Source organism: Gobio gobio (genome assembly GCF_949357685.1).
Source record: "Gobio gobio genome assembly, chromosome: 7".
In the NCBI taxonomy this organism is placed as follows: domain Eukaryota; kingdom Metazoa; phylum Chordata; class Actinopteri; order Cypriniformes; family Gobionidae; genus Gobio; species Gobio gobio.
The window spans coordinates 18,313,794-18,334,334 of NC_137103.1; the positions used below are offsets into that span (position 1 = coordinate 18,313,794).

At 42.6% G+C, this 20,541-nt stretch overlaps 1 protein-coding gene across 1 annotated transcript in view; it reads right to left on the reverse strand.

Annotated features, from left to right (window-relative positions):
* LOC307128901 (coiled-coil domain-containing protein 148-like) overlaps positions 1-20,541 on the reverse strand; it is a 91,134-nt gene that overhangs the window by 7,216 nt on the left and 63,377 nt on the right. The window contains exons 5-9 of the mRNA XM_079820935.1: positions 16,358-16,503; positions 15,315-15,410; positions 14,898-15,085; positions 7,553-7,691; positions 4,748-4,954 (exon numbers count right to left, since the gene is read on the reverse strand). Coding sequence (XP_079677061.1) covers positions 4,748-4,954; positions 7,553-7,691; positions 14,898-15,085; positions 15,315-15,410; positions 16,358-16,503 — 776 coding nt within the window. The remainder of the gene's footprint in view (positions 1-4,747; positions 4,955-7,552; positions 7,692-14,897; positions 15,086-15,314; positions 15,411-16,357; positions 16,504-20,541) is intronic.

Here is a 20,541-nt window from a genome sequence, read left to right on the forward strand (position 1 = left end):
TGCAATATGTTTTTTTTTTTTTCAGATGAGTCTCCTGACCTTTCATGAGCACCATGAAATAGCATTGAGTCAGGGGACAGCAGCAGCGTTAGTGGACACTCACATGAATTAGGACTAGGGGAGCTGAACTATCCCCCCCCAAACCATACCAGGCAATCCTCCCTGGCTCTTCCAGCTAATTGAAGAGACAGCAGAGGATAAAAAGCAAATTCAACTAGCACGAGGATGTAGCTACAGTTATTGATACGAGTAAATAAATAGTAAATAGGCGATATGGCTCTGTTCTAAATTCCCCTTCATTATCATGGGGAGCTCCACGAAATCCAAAACAGGGAACAGCAGCAGCTTCTAGGGGCAATCATCCTATTTTATAGACTGGAGAGTAGCATAAATCCCCCCAATAGACCATAACCAGGCAATCCTCCCAGGCTCTTCCTTCTAAATCGAAGAGCCATGGAGGATCCAAAAAGAGTGTATCGAGAGAAGGCAATCGAACTGAATTTAATAGTAAAGATCCAATCGATCTACGTGAAGCTAGCATGATGAATGTAACCAGCTAATTGATAGAAGTAATTTATATACGTCGACAGCTACTGAAGCTATAATATTAAATTTCTCATGCAACGATCAGAGAGCAGCACTCATAGCTTTTCAATGGATGGGTCAATCATCGGGCCAGATAAAACGTTCATAAGCAGCTGAAGACAATCGCATGAATGGCCTTCAAATGTAGAGACAAGAGTGGAGGAAGCTGCAGTTGTAGCAGCCATTATGCACAGAGAATGAGCCGTATAACGCTCTGAGGGAAGCTTGCGGTATGCATAGTGGCGGAGACAGGAGGCAAGCCAGGCTCTGGACACGAGCTTTCCGTACTCCAAGGCAAATAATGGATCCTGCTGACCAGCTTGTGGATGGCTCCTCAGGTAGGCTAACATAGATGACAAAAGCAGAGTCAGATTCAGAGATAAAAGCCGTTCATCCCCTTTCCTATCAGTTTAGTGTGCTTAGGATTATGCTGAAGTGCTAGCAACAATTTGATACATAAGAAATGTGAGGTCATGTGACCGCAAGTAAAACGTATCTTAGCAATATATCAGGATAAGGCCCAAAAACACCTCTATCAGCTTTAATATTATCAAATTCCCATAGTGCCTATAGCTTTAAGAAAAGCATATTCCCAATAGTGCCTATAGCTTTAAGAAAACACATATTTCCAAATTTCCAATAGCGACTTTAGCTTGAAGAAAGAATTTCTGAAAGAATCTTTAATCAAATCTGAAAAGTAACTTCTAACTCTAAAGTTAGTTATAACTTAAGAACAAGTGTGTTTCTAATAGCACAGCTACAGCTTTTAAAAACAAGCATGTTTCCAAACTCTACTATAGCTTACGATATCACTTTAAGACAAGCACATTTCCAACATCTATAGCTTAAGAAAAAGTAGTTTTCCAGTAGCTATATCGCTTAAGCCAAGCATGCATCAGACACTATAGCTTTAACAACAAGCGATTTCCAATATTGATTATAGCTTTAAACAAGCATGTTCCCGATATCAACTATTAATTAAACAACAAGAGCTTCCAATATTAATTATAGCTTTAAGAACGAGCACTTCCAATATTATAGCTTTAATATTGATTATAGCTTTCAGAACACGCGATTATCCATATTACTATAGCTTTAAGAACAAGCACTTTCAATTTTTTATTACTTTAAGAACAGCGTCCCAATAGTAGCTATAGCTTTAAGAACCAGCGCTTCCAATATTATAGCTAATACAAGCATTTCCAATATTAGCTAGTTTTAAGAACAAGCATTTCCAATATTAATTATAGTTTTTAAGAACAAGCATTTCCGATATTAGCTATAGCTTTAGAAACCAGCATGTCCAATATTAATTATAGCTTTAAGAACAAGCATTTCCAATATTAATTATAGCTTTAATAACAAACATTTCCAATATTAGCTATGGCTTTAAGAACAAGCACTTTGCATATTAATTATAGCTTTAAGAACGAGCATTTCCAATATTATTTATAGCTTTAATAACAAGCATTTCCAATATTAGCTATAGTTTTAAGAACAAGCACTTCCAATATTAGCTAAAGCTTTAAGAACAAGCCTTTCATAAAAAGCTTTAAGAACAAGCATTTATATATTAGTTAAAGCTTTAAGAACAAGGATTTCCAATATTAGCTATAGCTTTAAGAACAAGCACTTTGAATATTAATTATAGCTTTAAAAACAAGCATTTCCAATATAAGCTATAGCTTTAAGAACAAGCACTTCCAATATTAGCTAAATCTTTAAAAACAAGCATTTCAATATTAGCTAAATCTTTAAGAACAAGCATTTATATATTAGTTAAAGCTTTAAGAACAAGCATTTCCAATATTAGCTATAGCTTTAAGAACAAGCACTTCCAATATTAGCTAAATCTTTAAAAACAAGCATTTAAATATTAGCTAAATCTTTAAGAACAAGCATTTCCATATTAGCTAAAACTTTAAGAACAAGCATTTCCAATATTAATTATAGCTGTAAGAACAAGCACTTCCGATATTATAGCTTAAGAACAAGTACTTCAAATATTAATTAGCCTATAGCTTTAACAAGCATTTCCAATATTAGCTATAGCTTTAATACAACGCTTCCAATATAGCTTTGATAACAAGCACTTCAGATATTAATTATATCTTTAAGATATAATCCAATCCAATAGCAACTTTAGCTTAAAACGAGTTACACATTTACAAATTCCACTATAAAGACAGAACAATATCCATAAGCCTAGCATTTTACTGAAACGACTAAGCTTAAGCAATGCAAATAACATTGTCAATTACGTTGCCAATTACCTGATCATTTTTAACAGTGTTTTAAAATTAACTTAGCTTCATGAAGACACAGATGAATGAGAGTGAAAATTGCCAGCTGAGACATAGGCTTGATATACTTAACTTGTGGAGTGCAGATTTCTCTGAAATTGTTCTTGAGTCAGTGACAAAAGTTGTAAGTATAACTTCAGAGAGTCCATGAAAATAATGCAGTGATGCAAACTCCAAATTACACCGTTTATGAACCATGCGACAAAATCGCAAGTTCAAGTTTACAACCTGAATGAATGAGAGGTGAACCGTGTGGGGTCAAATTGCTCTCATTATATTTCGCACAGCACAAATCCTTGTGATGATTCTGTTTTGCCTGCCGATTTCCCCATTTAATTAGTCCCTGACAAATCTTGTATTAAAGCAAAACATGCATTTGAGCAGTGAGTGATTTTAACTAATAAATACCTCTCTGGCGGCCACCTCTCAGGATCACGTTTGTGATGATCGGCCGCCGCCCATCGCTGCTAAACACGCCGCAAATAGAACAGCCGACGTATCCGAGAGTCGAGACACAGAACCCAGTGAAACGTTTGTCAAATGATAAAATTACAGGCTCATCAAGCAGGGTTGCTTTCGTTGAGAAGATAGCTTGTAACGTTAGAACTCGAACCGCAGTTAGCAGTTAGGGGGGCAGTTAGACAGCAGTTAGTCTAGTACTAAGCTGACGAAAGTATCAACACATGGTCATAATTGTTGCTGCTCCCATAGTTATGAAATATAATTCTGATATAATTCTGCTGCAAATGCAGCTGCTGGCGTTTGTATGTAATATTGAATACATTATTTGCAAAAATAATGCTCACATTGCATGATTGAATCATTAGCCAACACATACTTATCTCACTCAATAGAACTCTTGTTCTAAAAGAGCCTTGTGTATGGTTCGATGATTTGATAAAGCAGACTGCACAAAATGCATAGCGATAAGCAAAAGAAAACCAATAAATTCTTATCCTGGTTGCAAAGCAGCGAGCAGCTAGTAGTAAGAGCGAACTTGATCTGCTTTAAATAGGCGCCCTGCTTTTAGCGTAGCCATTAGTAACGAGGGGAGTTGAAACAGCTGATGCAAATCAGCTGATGAGACAGTGTTGTTACCAATAGCGTTAGCAGCGTCTTGACTACTTGGCCTGCCAAAACTGACGCTGACGCTCAATTTTTGTATAAATAGCTTCGGTGTTTAAAATTGCCCTGTGTATAATAAGCTGGTGGGTTAATGGCGAGGTGTGTTGCAGACCTGAGACCAGGTGTGATGGGCCGCTTTGTGCCAGAAAGTCCAGGGCCATTTTTTTGCCCCAGTCCACCCCTGGGCATTACCATAGTATTTAATAGTAATATTGAGTGATATTGTACACCGATCAGGCATAACATTAGGACCACTGAAAGGTGAAGTGAAAAACACTGATTATCTCTTCATCACGGCACCTGTTAGTGGGTGGGATATATTAGGCACTAAATGGAATTGCAAAATTAATGATTTCCAAACAACATTCTCAAACACTTCTCAAGGGTAATGAAGACTAACGCCACAGCCACACTAAACTTTGCGCTCTACTGACTTCAATTTACAGAAGACAGGAAACATAAGCTACGCATTCCATTGAATAAAAAAGTTTAACGTTTGGTGAATTGTGACCTCCAAATTTCTATGACAAAAAAAAAAAAACATGACTCGTCTGAACATCAAAGATTGACCTCTTGACTGAAATTCAAAGTTCACAAACTTCAAAGGTGAAGGTTTGAAGTTTTGCACAGAAGTGGAGTTGTTATTATTTCACATTCTAAATTTATTATTTGTGATGTATTAAAGTAACAGAAGACCTAGTGTGGCAGTGTCTTAGGATGGTAAATGTAAAAACCTTTTCTCTGAGCTTTAGGCAGATGTTCTGCTGGTGTGAATGCTGGTTCTGAAGTTCCTGCTGCTGTATGCGAGAAATCCTGCAGTCCTCCAACACGCTCAGTGCCCTCAGGAGCAGTTCTGAGTGATCCCGCTGCCAGCCCTGCAGTACCAGACTCTTCTGTGTCATGCTGAAATGATACCAGTCACTCCAACGCTCATGTGCATTCTGCAATATAACAAACACCCACAGATACAAGTAATCAGACCCTACCTTTGTTGACAAAACTTTGACAGCGATTGCAGCTTAAAGCCTATAGACCCTTTTCACATTTCTGGGTTTCTCAGAGCGGAAGTCGTCATAGTTGGGTTAACTATTGTAGTTGTGAATGAGAGAATACATTACATATTTTTCTGTGTACCCATTTGCTCAAATAGCAAAAGAAAAACGCCACAATAGTGATTTTACAACTTTCAAAAGAGGGAAAAAATAGAGTGAGATTGATAACGGCAGTCAAAAGAGAGAAATTTGTTAATTTTTACCATCACTCCCATAGACGATGTAGAAACTTTTGTATTCTGCTAGGTGAGACCTTTTTGACGTTATATGACAAAAAAAAAAATCTGTTATGTATGATATTATTACAGATCACATTTTCAAGTAAAGCAGTAATTGTTTTCACACTACGAAAATGGCCCGCCTCCAATATTTTAGCATTTTTAAAAGCACTTGTTAAAGTTGGCTGTAGTCCTTATATTCACTGTAATGTCACACTTCTAAGTTTTTAAATGACATCTATTTTATTTTGGGTAAGCAATTGGTTATGAAGTAACATGATGATAACTTAGCAGGACCCCCCGTCGGACCAGTAGCCCTACCAGGCCTCTTCACAAGAGGTGAATCAACATGGAGAATATCCACAAGAGAATACACAGAAAATGACCACTAACCAGGCATAACATAAAGACATCAACCAACCAAGAACTGAACAGATAAAAAAAGGGAACTAAATGAGACACAGGTGACAATAATCAGTAACTAAGGAAGCTAAGGTCATGAAGAATGCTAAACCAAAAGGATATACATAACAAAAAAAAAATTGTTCTCATGTGTACTTCTGTATTATGTGCTGTACTATATTGTTGTATTGTACTATTGTTGTATTGTAAAGCATCCATGAGTTGGTAGAAATGCACTATATGAAATAAACATTATTATGATTATTAGGGGCCAAGCACCGAAGGTGCAGGCACCTATTGAAATAGTTAGATTTCTTATTATTATTATTCCGCCGAAAGTCTATGGCAGCCCATAGAACCGCTTGCGGGAAAGTTGTGAAATTTGGCACACAGATAGAGGACAGGCCCAGCATTAACCACACCAATTTTGGAATCTCTAAAACAATCCCTCTAGCGTCACCACATGTCCAAAGTTTGACTCATATTTTTGCTAATAACGTTTGAACCGTAAGGGCTAGAAACAAAATTATTTTTTCCTCTGATTCCTTGGCTCAAGCCAATTCGATTGCACCCTATGATTTGCACCCTCATTTTCCGTCATAATAATTTTCCCGCCATTTTTAATTAACCGAAAAACCTACTTTTGCGAACTCCTCCTAGGCCGTTGATCCAATTTGCATGAAAATTGAACCAGATCATCTTCAGACTATGCTGACCAAACCGTATCAGACTCAAGATGATTAGTCAAACTGTTATTGAATAACGCTTGAACGAAATCGACAAAGTGCCCAGAAAAATGAAAGTCAGGCTCTATCTCCGCAACGCTTTAGCATATTCTAACCAAACATGGTGTGTGTTATGCCAACCATGACCTGAGGCTGCCTGCAGCGTTTCGGCGCAGTGCCACCTAGTGGTCCAGAGATTTAATTTTTATTTTATTTTTGATTATAACTTAAGAAGGCTTTAGCCAAATATCACAAAACTGGTCTCTTTAGAGTCGGGGCATCGCGCCGAGCCAGGCCATACCCAATTTTCCCATATCAACCATTTTGGGCGTCGGCCATTTTTAATTTTGTCAGAAAGTGCTATGTTTTACAAACGCATTGGCGCATCATTACGAAACTCGCCGTGTGTCTTCGTCACCAAGCCCTGAAAGTACTCAAAAAGTTTCAAGGCAGCGCCACCTTGTGGACAAAAGTTATAATGAATTTTCCAATAATGCTAATAACTTTTGATTAAATTTGACTATTGTCATAAAACTGGTTTTAATAGATTCCTTGGGTCATGCCAAGAACATAGATCCCAATTTTACCATATTTGGCCAAACATTCTGTTCACCATTTTGATTTCCTTTAGAATCCTACTTTTTCAAACTCCTCCTAGACCATTTGTCTGATTTTCACCAAAATCGAATCGTAACATCTTCAGACCATTACAGCAAAAAGTTATTAATTTCGTGTCAACAGACAAAACCGTTTTCATATACCGCAGCGACAAAGTTGAGCCATGATGCCAAAACGACTCTTGAGGCTGTATCTCTGCAATGCTTTGACATACTGACACCAAACTTTGCCTTTGTCATTGTCATCTTACTCTGACCACACCACATCAATTTCGTTACTGCGCCACCTATTGGTAAAAAGTGACAAACCATTAAATCATATTATTAGTGACTGTATATATGATTTTTTTTAGCCATTTTGCCTAAAATCATTTTAAAATGCCTTCAATTGCTCATTGTTGCAGTTGGTCTAACACTCTTAGCCATGTTGGCATGTCTTGTCTTCTTCTTTGCGCTTGGCCCCGTTAATGGCTGCTCGCAGCTATATTTATTATTATTATTAGTTGTAGTAGTATGAGTACTGACCAGTTCCTGTTGGGTTATGTGTGGCAGTAGTCTCTGCAGCATGTCAATGTAAAGCGAGCGCTGGTTCCTCAGACTTGGGGTATACTGACTCATTATGTGCTGGAAACACTCATGATCTGCTGCATTCCAGCCACAATTCCTGTGACACAAAGTCACACAGTAAACAAATTACCCTTCTCAGATAATACTTCCTAGACTACACAGGTTAAAGTACACACTTCTGCCTCAGAGTAAAAAATAAACAAATAAAAATAATAAAATAAAATAAATACTTTTTATTTGCAAGATTAATTTTGTTTTCTGTAACGTTACATTTCAAAATATTCACAAAAACACAATTTAACTTCATATTTACCAATGTGACTTTTACAGTGACTTGATATATTTATATTATTTATATTTATTTTCAAAATTGTCTTGTTTTTGCAACTTTCTTCTCTCTACATCTCACAATGCAACTTCATTTTTTATATTTAACTTTTTCTCACAATTACCCATTTCATTTCTTACTCTGATGTTTTATATCATAATGACTGGTGTACTATATACCAAGTCTTCTGAGAGAGTTTTGTAAGTATCAGGCATTAATTTAATTAGTTGTCATTAGAGGTCGACCGATTCATCGGTTTTGCCGATTAATCGGCGCCGATAGTTGATTGGTGAAACAATCGGTTATCGGCAAAAATCCTCACAGATAGTTTTCCCGTGTTGCGTTCGTTGCTGGAGCGGCTGAGACGGGTACGCTGTTATTATACAGTACAAGAGCTCTGAGATGGGTCTGTTGGCATTTATATAGCATGAGAGTGGCCTCTAGAGGCGAGAAAAAAACCTCACGTGTGTTGTTTACATTACAGGCCAATTTATACTTCTGCGTCGAGTGTAAGCCGTAGCTACGCCGTAGGCTGTGTGATGCGCGCGTACCCTACGACGTACCCTGACGCGCACCTCTCCAAATATGTAACAACGCGTCAATTCTACGTGGACCGCAAGCGCTGTGATTGGTCTGCCAGAACCCTCCCTCAGGTCAATAAATACATTTTAAAAATGTGCGATAGGAGTGTGTGTGTCCAGAAATGGGATGATAGTTTAATCGTTACATCTGCTATATAACACAATATTTTGTAGTGCAGAGATTCTTTATGTTAGTGAATAAAAACATAGATCCGCTGTGTATAGTTTATTTATTTTCTCATTAAAACCAAATATGTTAATCAGTGATTGTATATCAAGAACAGGGACACATCACAATGGGTGCATTTCGTTTTGTGATTTCAACGGAACGAATAGTCTCCGCAACAGCAATCCATTGAAGCGCTATAGCCTGTGCACGAGCTACCGATACTGAAAACAGTGCCCACGAGCACTCGGTATTATTTCAAAAACGCATTCCAGTGCCAGATCGCCTCTTATGTAACTCTACTAATGTTACATATCTGTGTTTCTGTCGTGTTGTTTGCTTTGGTCACATGTTCCTTTGTCTATGTTTCCCGCCACTTTCTCTGTTTCCTTGGTTACCCTCGTTAGTCTAGTTCTGTTCGGCTGTGTTATGTTATCCTCATCTGTATCACCTGCGCCCCTCGTTAGTCAGTCATCAGAGTTTGTATTTAGTTCCCTCTTGTTCATTCATTCCTTGTCTGGTCTCCGTTGTACTATAACGTTATATTAGTGCTGTTTGGTGTGCTGTCCTACGTTTACGTTGAATAAAGCCATTCTTTGTGGAAGTCCCGAATCACCTCTTCTCTGCTGCACCAGACATCCGTAACAGAACACCAGACCTATACAGTGAAGGGACTTCTCTTTGAAGATGGCTGAAGAGCACCTCCTGAGCATCCGGCAGGGTGGTCGTCAGCTGGATTGGTATGTGGAGGAATTTCTCGAGTATTCCCACATGGTGAGCTGGAAAGATCCCATGGTCAATGCTTGTTTCCAGGATGGGCTGGATGATAATCTTTTTTTCTGATGTTGTCCCCTGAGATTTGTGATCAGTCTGTTGCAGACTATATTAATTATGCCCTCGAGTTAAAGGGTTCTGATTTCTTTGTTGATCCTGTAAATATGAATGTCTCCAAGCATCATCCAGTTCATCCCCGCAAACCGTCCGACTTTCCAGCTCACCTGATACCAGAGCCCTCCACATGCCATTCTACAGGGACTATCCCTGTCAAGGTGACCATAACCAGTGAAGAGCCAGCAAGGGACTGCATTGATTTCTGGGCATCCCCTGCAACGCCTGTGCCCGCTCCGTGTTTCCTGGATTCCGATTCAGACTCTCCTGTGCCCGCTCCGTGTCTCCTGGATTCTGCTCCAGACTCACCTGTGCCCGCTCCGTGTCTCCTGGATTCCCGCTCCAGACTCACCTGTGACCACTCCATGTCTCTTGGATTCCGCTCCAGACTTTCCTGTGCCTGATCTGTGTTTCCTGGATTCCGCTCCAGGCTTCCACGAGCCCGCTTCAGGCTTCCATGAGGCCGCTCCAGGCTTCCACGAGGCCGCTCCAACCCACGAGTCACCCCATTCCACGAGCACTCAACTCCACCCCTGAATTCCCCAAAGAAATTTTTTTTGGGGGGGCCCCATGTACCTGTGGGTGGGAAACATGTGGGTGGTACACATGTGGGTGGGGCTCTGGTTCGGCCTAGGAGCCCAAAGACTCCTGCTCCGCCCAAGGCTCCAGACCCGCCCTAGTCTCCTGCTCCGCCCAAGGCCCCAGACCCGCCCAGGTCTCCTGCTCCGCCCAAGGCCCCAGACCCGCCCAGGTCTCCTGCTCCGCCCAAGGCTCCAGACCCGCCCAGGTCTCCTGCTCCGCTCAAGGCTCCTGACCCACCCAGGTCTCCTGCTCCGCCCAAGGCTCCTGACCCGCCATGGCCGCCCAAGGCTCCTGACCCGACATGGCCAACCCACGGCTCCACCCTGGAGGCCCCCCAGCCACTCAGACCCAAGTGCTCCCGCCCCCAGGACTCCAGGGTGCCCACCCTCCCTCCCCATTTGGACTTCTACGGCGCAAGGACGTGCCTACCGGGAGGGGGGCGTTATGTTACATATCTGTGTTTCTGTCGTGTTGTTTGCTTTGGTGACATGTTCCTTTGTCTATGTTTCCCGCCACTTTCTGTTTCCTTGGTTACCCTCGTTTACCCAATTGCACAATGACGCAGACAAAAACGAAGAATAAACGAAAACCAACGCGTAACTAGCAGCGTAGAGGATACGCCGTAGGTCCGACGCTGAAGTATTATCAGCCTTACCATGTGAGGCTGCGCACTGAACGGAGAGCACGCTGCACAGATAGCGCTGACACATCAGATGTTTAAAACACGCCAGCGAAACGGTATGAATACAGAACACTACAGTACTTGTTGCCAAATCATTATAAAGTAATTAATTTCTTGACTAGATGCTGCATTAACAGGTAAAGAACAGCAGTGTGTATGTTTGTCGACGAGGCTGAGAGGACGCTAATAGCAGTACCTCAAGCAGTTAAAACAATGTGATAAAAACACACTTAAGTTCGACCCAAATGTTGCATATATAAAATGAGTGATGTGAGAAAGCAAACTGCATCATGCTGCCGACAGAAACATAAACAAAGCAGAAACGCGTTCGTTTTTTATTAGATAATCGCCTTCTAAAAAAGCAGACTGTTTGGATTTGTATGAAATGGTAACACTACAATAAGATTCCATTTGTAACATTGACTAAGGTTAATAAATGCTGTGGAAGTATTGTTAATCGTTAGTATGTTAATTTTAACATTAAATTGTTTGAATTTTTTATCAGGTAACCTTGGTTAATGCACTATGAACTAACATGAATGATCAAGGTACAATATTGCTCATATTAATACATGCTGTAAAAATGTATGCATAATGTTTATAGTTTATGTAAGCTATACATACTTGTTGCATAGGGACTTGCATAGTGTTACCTATGATATATGTGCATGCTTGTTTCTAGGTTATAGGTAACGAAACAAATTTGACCTGTAATATTTTAATGTTTAAATTATTTTCTGAAGAATTTATGTTAGAACTTCTCATTTTAATATCCATATTTATATGTTTTAAATTTAGCACATTTTCAAAGTTCAGCACTGTTTTAATTATGTTTTTTTTAATCCAGTATCCATTTAAAAAACTATCGGTCGATTAAGCGGTTATCTGCAAGTGCGGTCCAACCTAGTTATCGCTATCTGTAAAATCCACTATCGGTCGACCTTTAGTTGTCATTCCCCACCACCCAGGGATGGGCAGTATTTCAGAGACATGCATTTAAAATACGTACTTGAAATACAAAATACTATTGTAATAATGTAACTAATGTACTAATGTAAATTGTATTTAAATACATGTAAGATGAGTATTTTTGTATTTTCAAAATACTAAAAATATTTTGAGCCAGTCAACCTCTTTATCAGGGTGCTGTTTTCATGCATCAACTAGTTCAGACCAGACATGCCCCTCCCCCCAATCCCAACATTCATGCACAACTTTTCTGGAATAAGGATGTCATGGTCAATTCTACTTGTTGATTAAAGTAGCTGGTCAAATGTGTTTGAAGTATTAATGTTACTGCATGTTAGGGATGGGTGATATCATATGACAATACATATCGTAGATTCGCAGCGATTATATAAATTGTGAATAGATGGAACTTTTTCTAAATCGTTTACATAGGCCTATCGGGGTAAGCACACATATCTGTGCAGCTTTTAGTGGGCAGGAATAATTGGAATGTTGGAGTGGAAAAAGAAGCAAAGGCGAATGAGTTATTGGGTGTGATGTGATTTGTGTTATTATAACTGCTGCAAAAGGAAATTCAAATTTACACTTGCATGTTGGCAGGCAGTTTTTTTGTGCACGCTCCGAGACAAATAGGCCTACACTTTTGACTTAAAGGCCTTTTTAATGCGGCAAGCGGTGGAATCAGCACACAGTTGCCGCTTTCTCTTTAGCTTTGTGCCGTTGAAGCCACTGTTGCCAACAAGTTTTCAGGGGAAGTTGCTAAAGGCAGATCGAGTTGTTGCTAAAAGTTGCTAAAAGACGTTGTGACATCATTGCACTATGACGTCATTACGTAATCGCAAGGCAAAACTACGCCATTATGTAACACATAAATATTATTTGAAATGCTAATTTCGATTTGTTTGTAAAATAAATTAAAGCAATGTGTTAGTTAATATGTGCGGCCCCACACATGACATGCAAGAGAGAAAAAAAAGTTAATTGTGTGCAAAATTTACTAATTTGTTCCCTCGATTTGCTAAACCATCCACATGATTTACTCATTTGTTCCCTCGATTTATAAATTGTGTGCATGATTTAGCCCACTAGTTTTTTCCTGCATGTCTCCGTAACATGCAGGGCTCCGTAAATATGCTACCGAAATGATCTTCCATTTTTTACAGCAATTTCCACAGCAATCTTAAGGAATTATGAATGAACCGCTCGGCCTATTGAGCTAGTTTGTACGTGTGTTGTTTGGATTAGAGTCGCTTTCCAGAAGTTGCTAAAAGTTGCCAAATAAATTTTAAAAAATTGCTAAATTTATTGCTAGGTGCTTTTAGAAGAAAACGTTGCTAAGGTAGTTTGAAAAGTTGCTAAATCTACCAACTAAATTGCTAAGTTGGCAACACTGGTTGAAGCCTTGTTTATACTTTCGCAATTCGCATGGCTCTACGGCGCGAACCTGCTTACTGCGTGCACTCCTCAGTGAAGTAATGATTGACGTGCTCTCCATTGTATAATTCCGTTGTATAATTCTGTGAAGCGACAGAGGGCGACTCTGAATAATTGTTCTCCAAACCATCAAAAAACAGCGATGAGAGGAAGTAGTTTGCCGAATAATTTGTCAAACACTCGTCTCGTGATAAGTTTGTGAATAAATGGATTTCTTCACATATAAACTGATTAGGTTGTGGGTCATTTTGAAGACGCATGTGAAAGTTTTTTAGTAGCCTATACTTCGTAAACCCTAACCAAATAATCAAGTTAAACCCAGTAAACTTGAAATTGTAACTTGTTGTGACATTAGAACAAAACATATTAATGAATAGGCCCAGATAGATTTCAGCCTAATAGGGATACCTGCACTGAATCGCCAATTTCACATGTATTTTGTATTTTAATAAATTTTTCCACACATTTCCAAGTATTTATGCCCATCTCTGCCACCACCATAGCTAGTCTAATGCCGTGATTGGTCATTTGATAGATGAAAATCAATGGCATTTGGTACATTTGATGTCAAACTTGGTGTGACTTAAGTCCTTAATGTGGCATAATTATATATACACAACCACAAGTAAGATTTGAGATGTATGACAGAGGTGAAGATTATCAATGATCATTACAATTTAAATGTCAGTCTGTTGACTTGAAATATAGTGCACAAAATGTATGTACAACTCTTTTGTCCTTTTGGGAGCTTAACAACATTTCATGGTTGACTTTCATTGTATGGAAAAGAGCAGCATGAGCATTCTTCACAATTCATCTTGTTGTGCTCCATGGAAAGGAGTCAAACGGTTTGGATCCTGGCCTGCTGTAGACATTGACTCTGACTCACTCTTGGTGCCTTTATTACGATTTGAACTGTCTATCCTCTGACCCTCGCTTACCCTGAACTTTCATATTCCTCTGCACAGCTGGTCAGAATGTGGCTTGGGACTTGATGACCCAGCATTATTTTTTATTTTATTTATTCTCAATAAAGTTTCTCTTCAGTATCTCAGTATCTCTCAACATTTGGTGCGTCTCAATCAGCTCCCTAGTTCAGTAGTTAGGGCACTGATCAGGGAATCAGTCAATGGGCTGACTCCCTGATCAGTGCCCTGACTACTGAACTAGGGAGCTGATTGAGACGCACCCATTGTCTGTGCCATTTCACTCATTTCCCATCAAAGTCATCAGATTACCTTGTTTAACAATTTCTTCTGAATTTACCTGGTATGGGCTAAGTGTTGATTCTGAAATGTGGTAACATTCCCTCTAGTTTTGGCTAAAATAATTTTTTGACAATTGGTGTTTTAAAGATAATACTTGTTCAAGGCCTGTTCATGTGTATTGCGGCAACACTATCAGCACCAAAATAAATTTGCAGCGGTCAGGTGGTACAGCAGTCAAGTGGTACAAGTCAGAGCTGTCAGAAAATTATTAGAGTTATTCTACAAGGATGTGAACGCTTTTTATCTATTTATTTATTTGTCATTACTGTAATTAAGACATGGCATGAACACACTTTAAGGATAGCCCCTCATGGAGTATTGTTTTAAAAAAAAGTCATATTGCACATACATTTTAACAAACCATGTTCACTAAATATATAGATTGTAACAGATTAAAAGTGTTACCTGTCCAGGCCCTGCAGTTTGCCCTCCACTATTGCTAGTCTGAGTTTATATTTCTCATTGAGAGAGTGGAAGCTGTGAATAAGATCTGATCTGAGGTCAGGGTATGGGCAGTCTGCAGTGAAGATCTCCTCTGGAACCTTCTCCAAATATGCTACATGGTTTCCCATTGCTGCAGCGAGTAGGTGCTCCTGTAGGACAACATGGCTGATACAATGTTTTACTATAATTTGAACACATATTTGTATACATTTCCACAACAAAACTCACTGATTAATGTATCATTGAAGACATAGTTAATAGCATGGCTACCCTAAAAAGCTACCCTAAAAGACTGACCTAAAACATTACAGGTCACCAACATTTTCATGTTCAGTTCAAAGTGTATAGGCCTATAGTATAAGTGAAATCTAAAGTGACCTTGAGTTCATTAACACAGATGTCCTGCTGTAGAGATTCACATTCACATTGCAGTCTGTTTATCACCTCCTTTTGCTGCTGTCTGACAGACAGAACCTAAAACACAACGAGATGGTGTTAAATATGAAATATATACAAACATAGATAGCTTCATCTTAGAGCAGCCAGATGTCTATATGCAGACCCATTTCTGTCTAACATACACACACATGTTGGATTTCCATGTTTTTTGTGATAATGATATTAATACTGTACAAACTGTATATTCTATCCCCTACCCCTAAACCTACCCATCACAGAAAACGTTCTGCATTTTTACACACACACACACACACACACACACACACACACACACACACACACACACACACACACACACACACACACACACACACACACACACACACACACACACACACACACACACACACACACACACACACACACACACACACACACACACACACACACACACACACATTCTTGTACATCTATCTTTGTGAGGAAATTCATTGGCACAATGCAATCTCTAGCTCCTTACCCTAACCCTAGCCATCACAACTAAGTGCGCTTCAACCCGGGCAATAATAGCGCTTCAACCCGGGCACGTCCTCATGCAGCTTAAGGAGTTAACATGAACCCTTACCCTAAACCTTACCTACCCTTTACCTAATTATAACCTTATCCCTGAAACCAAGTATTGACCTTCAAACAGGCCTTTAAAGGGCTCTCAGAAAGTGAGGGCCAGGCTAAATGTTCTCAATTCATTCTCTTTGCCCTCACGTCGCTGGTCTAAAACTCAAACCCGTCCTCACAAAGTCAATTATACACACATACACACACACACACACACACACACACACACACACACACACACACACACACACACACACACACACACACGCACACACATACGCACGCACGCACACACACAAACAAACACACACACACACATACATACACACACAGTTAATTAACGCCATTGTCCAAATGGATGTGTATGCTCAATAAAAACATGTGTATTGCTAATTGTGAATGGGTACCTGTTGTAAGACTTCCTCTAGCTCACTGATGGGATTGGCTGTAGAGCAGTGTGATGTTAGTCTGGACTGCAGATCATCTCTTAGGTGATAAACAGGTTCTACTGTGATTAATCGAAACTTTGCACGTTCCTTTTCCAGTTCCAATTCTAAACAAACACAAAGCATGCACTTCAAGAAATGCAAGTTTTACGTTAAATAATATAAAAAATCCTGAATAAGGAAAATAAAATATTTGCTGGTCTTAGGACTGGTCAGGCTGGTCTAGTTTGATAAAGGGGTTATAGAGGGGTTTTGGAAACCAGTTTGGCTATTCTAAGAAATATTTAGCTAATGTGATCCAAATGTGTTGTGGCAATAAATATGGTAATATATCATAATATTACATTTATATTGTGATTTCAATATGAATATGTAGCTAACAGTATTTCATGTGTTTCAATATTTCAACAAAAAACAAAGGGAACGTCTCGGTTACGTATGTAACCCTCGTTCCCTGAAGGAGGGAACGGAGACGTACGTCGGAACTGACCGACGAATTGGGATCTGTTTTCACAGACCAATCTACTTTGAGTGATTAAAAACGAGCCAATGGACATTGGCATGCGGTTCACGCATTCCACGCACCGCCCCGCTGCGTGGGTATAAATACGGAAGTGGAATACCGCATCATTGCTTTTCAACTGAGGAGCCGAGATAAGTAACTCGGGCCTTCAGCTGAAGCACAGCACCTGGCGACGGGACGTACGTCTCCGTTCCCTCCTTCAGGGAACGAGGGTTACATACATAACCGAGACGTTCCCTTTCAGTCGGTCACGTTTGACGTACGTCGGAACTGACCGACGAATTGGGATCCCTACCAACACGCCAGGGATGCTGGCCCTTCCAGCGCCCTGCCTGAGCTCGCTGGACCATTCCTCTGTTGGAGTGGAAGTCAGGGCTCCCGGCAGGGAAGGACAGTCACTGCTGTTCCTGTAAGACCCACTAAGCGTGACTATTGGATAACGCTGGGAAAGCATGCCCATCTCGAGGAGATGGCACGCTGTGGAGCCACGTCCTTCAGTGGAAGGAGAGGTGGCGAAATACATATAAGGACTAACCTATCAGGGTAGTGCAACATATGGCAGTCTCTGGGGTGGTTCCAACCTGGTCCCAAGGGAAAGACAAGGGGCTAGCCGAGTAGGGTAGCTGGTACCATGGAGAATACACATATGGGGTAGCCGTTAGGGGACCGCTACATATGGAACCTAGCCTACACACCCGTTCCACAAGCATACGGGTGCAGGCCTGGCGTCAGACGGCCACAACGTCGGACACCGAAGGGATGGCGGAGGAACTCACAGGGTTAGCCGTTTCCGGGGAACTCAACTGGAGCAAAATAGACACACGTATCCGGCCCAGAGGGCGGGAGTGGTGTTGCAAGCCGACACTAGAACGGGTACTTAGCGCTACTGGCCACTGGGGGTGAGGATGCGGGAAGATACCGGCTCTACACGGAGGCTATAAAATCTAGCGAACTTGTTAGGTGTCGCCCAGCCCGCAGCTCCACATATATCTGTCAGCGAGGCACCTTGAGCCAGCGCCCAGCAGGAAGCTACATTCTAGGCACGATTTGTCGACCGAAAGTGCATGCAGGTCCCCTACCCTCTTGATTGAGGCCAATGCCGTCAGGAGTACTGTCTTCATGGACAGAATTTTTAGCTCAACAGACTGCCAAGGCTCAAATGGAGGACCCTGCAGTGCTCTGAGCACCAGGGTTAAGTCCCAAGAGGGTAACAAGGTTGAACGAGGTTGACTCAGTTTCCTCGCACCTCTGAGGAACTTGACGATTAAGTCGTGCTTACCTATTTTTATTTTATTTTTTAGGATTTTTGGTATATTTAAGGCTATTGCTGTGATGTACACTTTGAGGGTGGAGGGAGACAGTCTTCGCTCCAACCCATCCTGCAGAAAGGAAAGCACAACATTAATCGAACACCTTTGGGGGACTTCCCGGAGGGAAGAGCACCACTCACCGAACAGGTTCCACTTCAGCGCGTAGAGGCGCCTCGTAGAGGGGGCTCTAGCCGAAGTGATGGTGTCTACCACTGCTTGTGGCAGGCCACCTAGAACCTCCACGTCCCATCCAGGGACCAGACATGGAGATTCCAGAGGTCTGGATGCGGGTGCCATAGAGTGCACCGCCCCTGAGAAAGCAGGTCCTTCCTTAGGTGGATCGGCCAGGGAGGGGCTGTCGCGGGGACTGTGAGTTCAGGGAACCAGGTCCGGTTGGGCCAGTAGGGCGCAACTAACAAGACCTGCTCCTCGTCCTCCCTGAGAAGGCTCACTGGGGGAAACGCATACTTGCGTAGGTCTCGGGGTCAGCTGTGTGCCAGTGCATCCGTGCCTAGGGTACCCCCGGTCAGGGAATGGTACCACTGGCAATGGGTCGACTCCGGAGAGGCGAACAGGTCTACCTGCGCGGCTCCAAAGTGGTCCCATATCAGCTGGACGCTCCGGAGGTGTAGTCGCCACTCGCCCGGAGGTGTCGGCTGACGAGAGAGCTTGTTGGCTGTCTGGTTCAGCGCACCTGGGATGTGAATGGCATGAAGTGACCTCACAAACTTCTGACTCCACAAGAGGAGATGGCGGGCGAGCCGGAGCATGCAACGGAAGCGTAGACCAGCCTGTTGGTTGGTGTACGCAACGGCCGCAGTGCTGTCCGAATGGACCAGTACGTGTTTGCCCCGAAGCGGCTTCTTGAACCGGGCCAGGGCAAGATGTACCGCCAGAACTCTAAGCAATTGACATGCCAACGCAGTTGGGGCCCCGTCCACAGACCCAAAACTGCGTGCCCATTGTACGTGGTCCCCCAGCCTGTGGATGAGGCATCCATGAAGACCACAGCATGCCTGGACACCTGTTCTAAGGACACTCTGGCCCGGAGAAACGAGGGGTCCGCCCATGGGTTGAAGGTTTGGCGACAATAAGGAGTAACTGAGACCCGGTACTTGCCACGCCCATCTCGGGACTCGGTCGTGTAACCAGCGTTGAAGCGGTCTCATATGAAGCAATCTGAGCGGCGTTACCGCGGCTGCAGATGCCATATGCCCCACGAGCCTCTGGAAGAATTTCAGTGGGACCGCTGTCCTGCCCTTGAACGCATTCAAGCAGTTCAACACTGACCGGGCTCGCTCTGGGTTGAGGTGCGGAGTCCGGTAGACCGAATCCAGCTCCATACCGATATAAGAGATCCTCTTCTTAACAGAGTTTGCTCTTCTCCCGGTTGACCCGAAGGCCCAACCGGCTGAGGTGACGGAGCACCATGCCCGAAGGGCTTCAGGTCGATCGCTGCAAACCAATCTCGGGGACGGATGCATTCGAGAATGTGTTTCTGCGTTAACATTCTGAACGGGAGCTTGTGCAGGGCCTGATTCAGAATGCGCAGGTCCAAGATTGGCCTTAACCCACCACCTTTCCTGGGTACAATGAAGTAGGGCCTGTAGAACCCTGACTTCATATCGGCTGGAGGAACCGGCTCGACCACGTCCTTTGCCAGCAGGACATCGATCTCTGACCGCAAGACATGGGCATCGCTGCTCCACACGGTGGTGAAGAGGATGACCCTGTACTTGGGAGGCCGGCGAGCAAACTGAATCGCGTAGCCGAGTCTGATGGTACGGATGAGCCAGTGAGACCGTCCGGGGAGACCTAGCCAGGCCCCCAGGGACCGAACAAGCGGGACCAACGGCACCACAGACGTACCCGGGGTGGGGCAGCGAGGTGGAGTACGCAGACCCGACTCGGGAGGCCCGGAGGCAGCCCAGAGTGTTGCCTGAGTACTCCAGGTGGGGCAGAGTATGGGTGAGAAGGCCTGGGGGCGTGCTCGGTGCCCACACTGCTGCCCCCTGGCAAGGGGGAGAGGGGAGGAAAGGAGTGGCAAGGCCCGGGGGCGTCGCACACTGCCAACCTGACCCTCTCAGGGCCCAGGGAGGGAGGAAACTGCTCTGAGAATGTGGGTACCGCTGGACTCCGAAGAGCCAATGGCAGGACCGAAAACGAAAAATATTATCTCCCCGGTCCTCCCCCGGGGGAGGGAGGGTTGCGGATACCGTCTCCCCGAGCAGTTCCCCATCTCGCTAGGCTGCCTGTTCCAGGGCCGCTTGCCCTTGTGCTTGCTAGCGGACTCGCGGGACCCTGGACGGGTT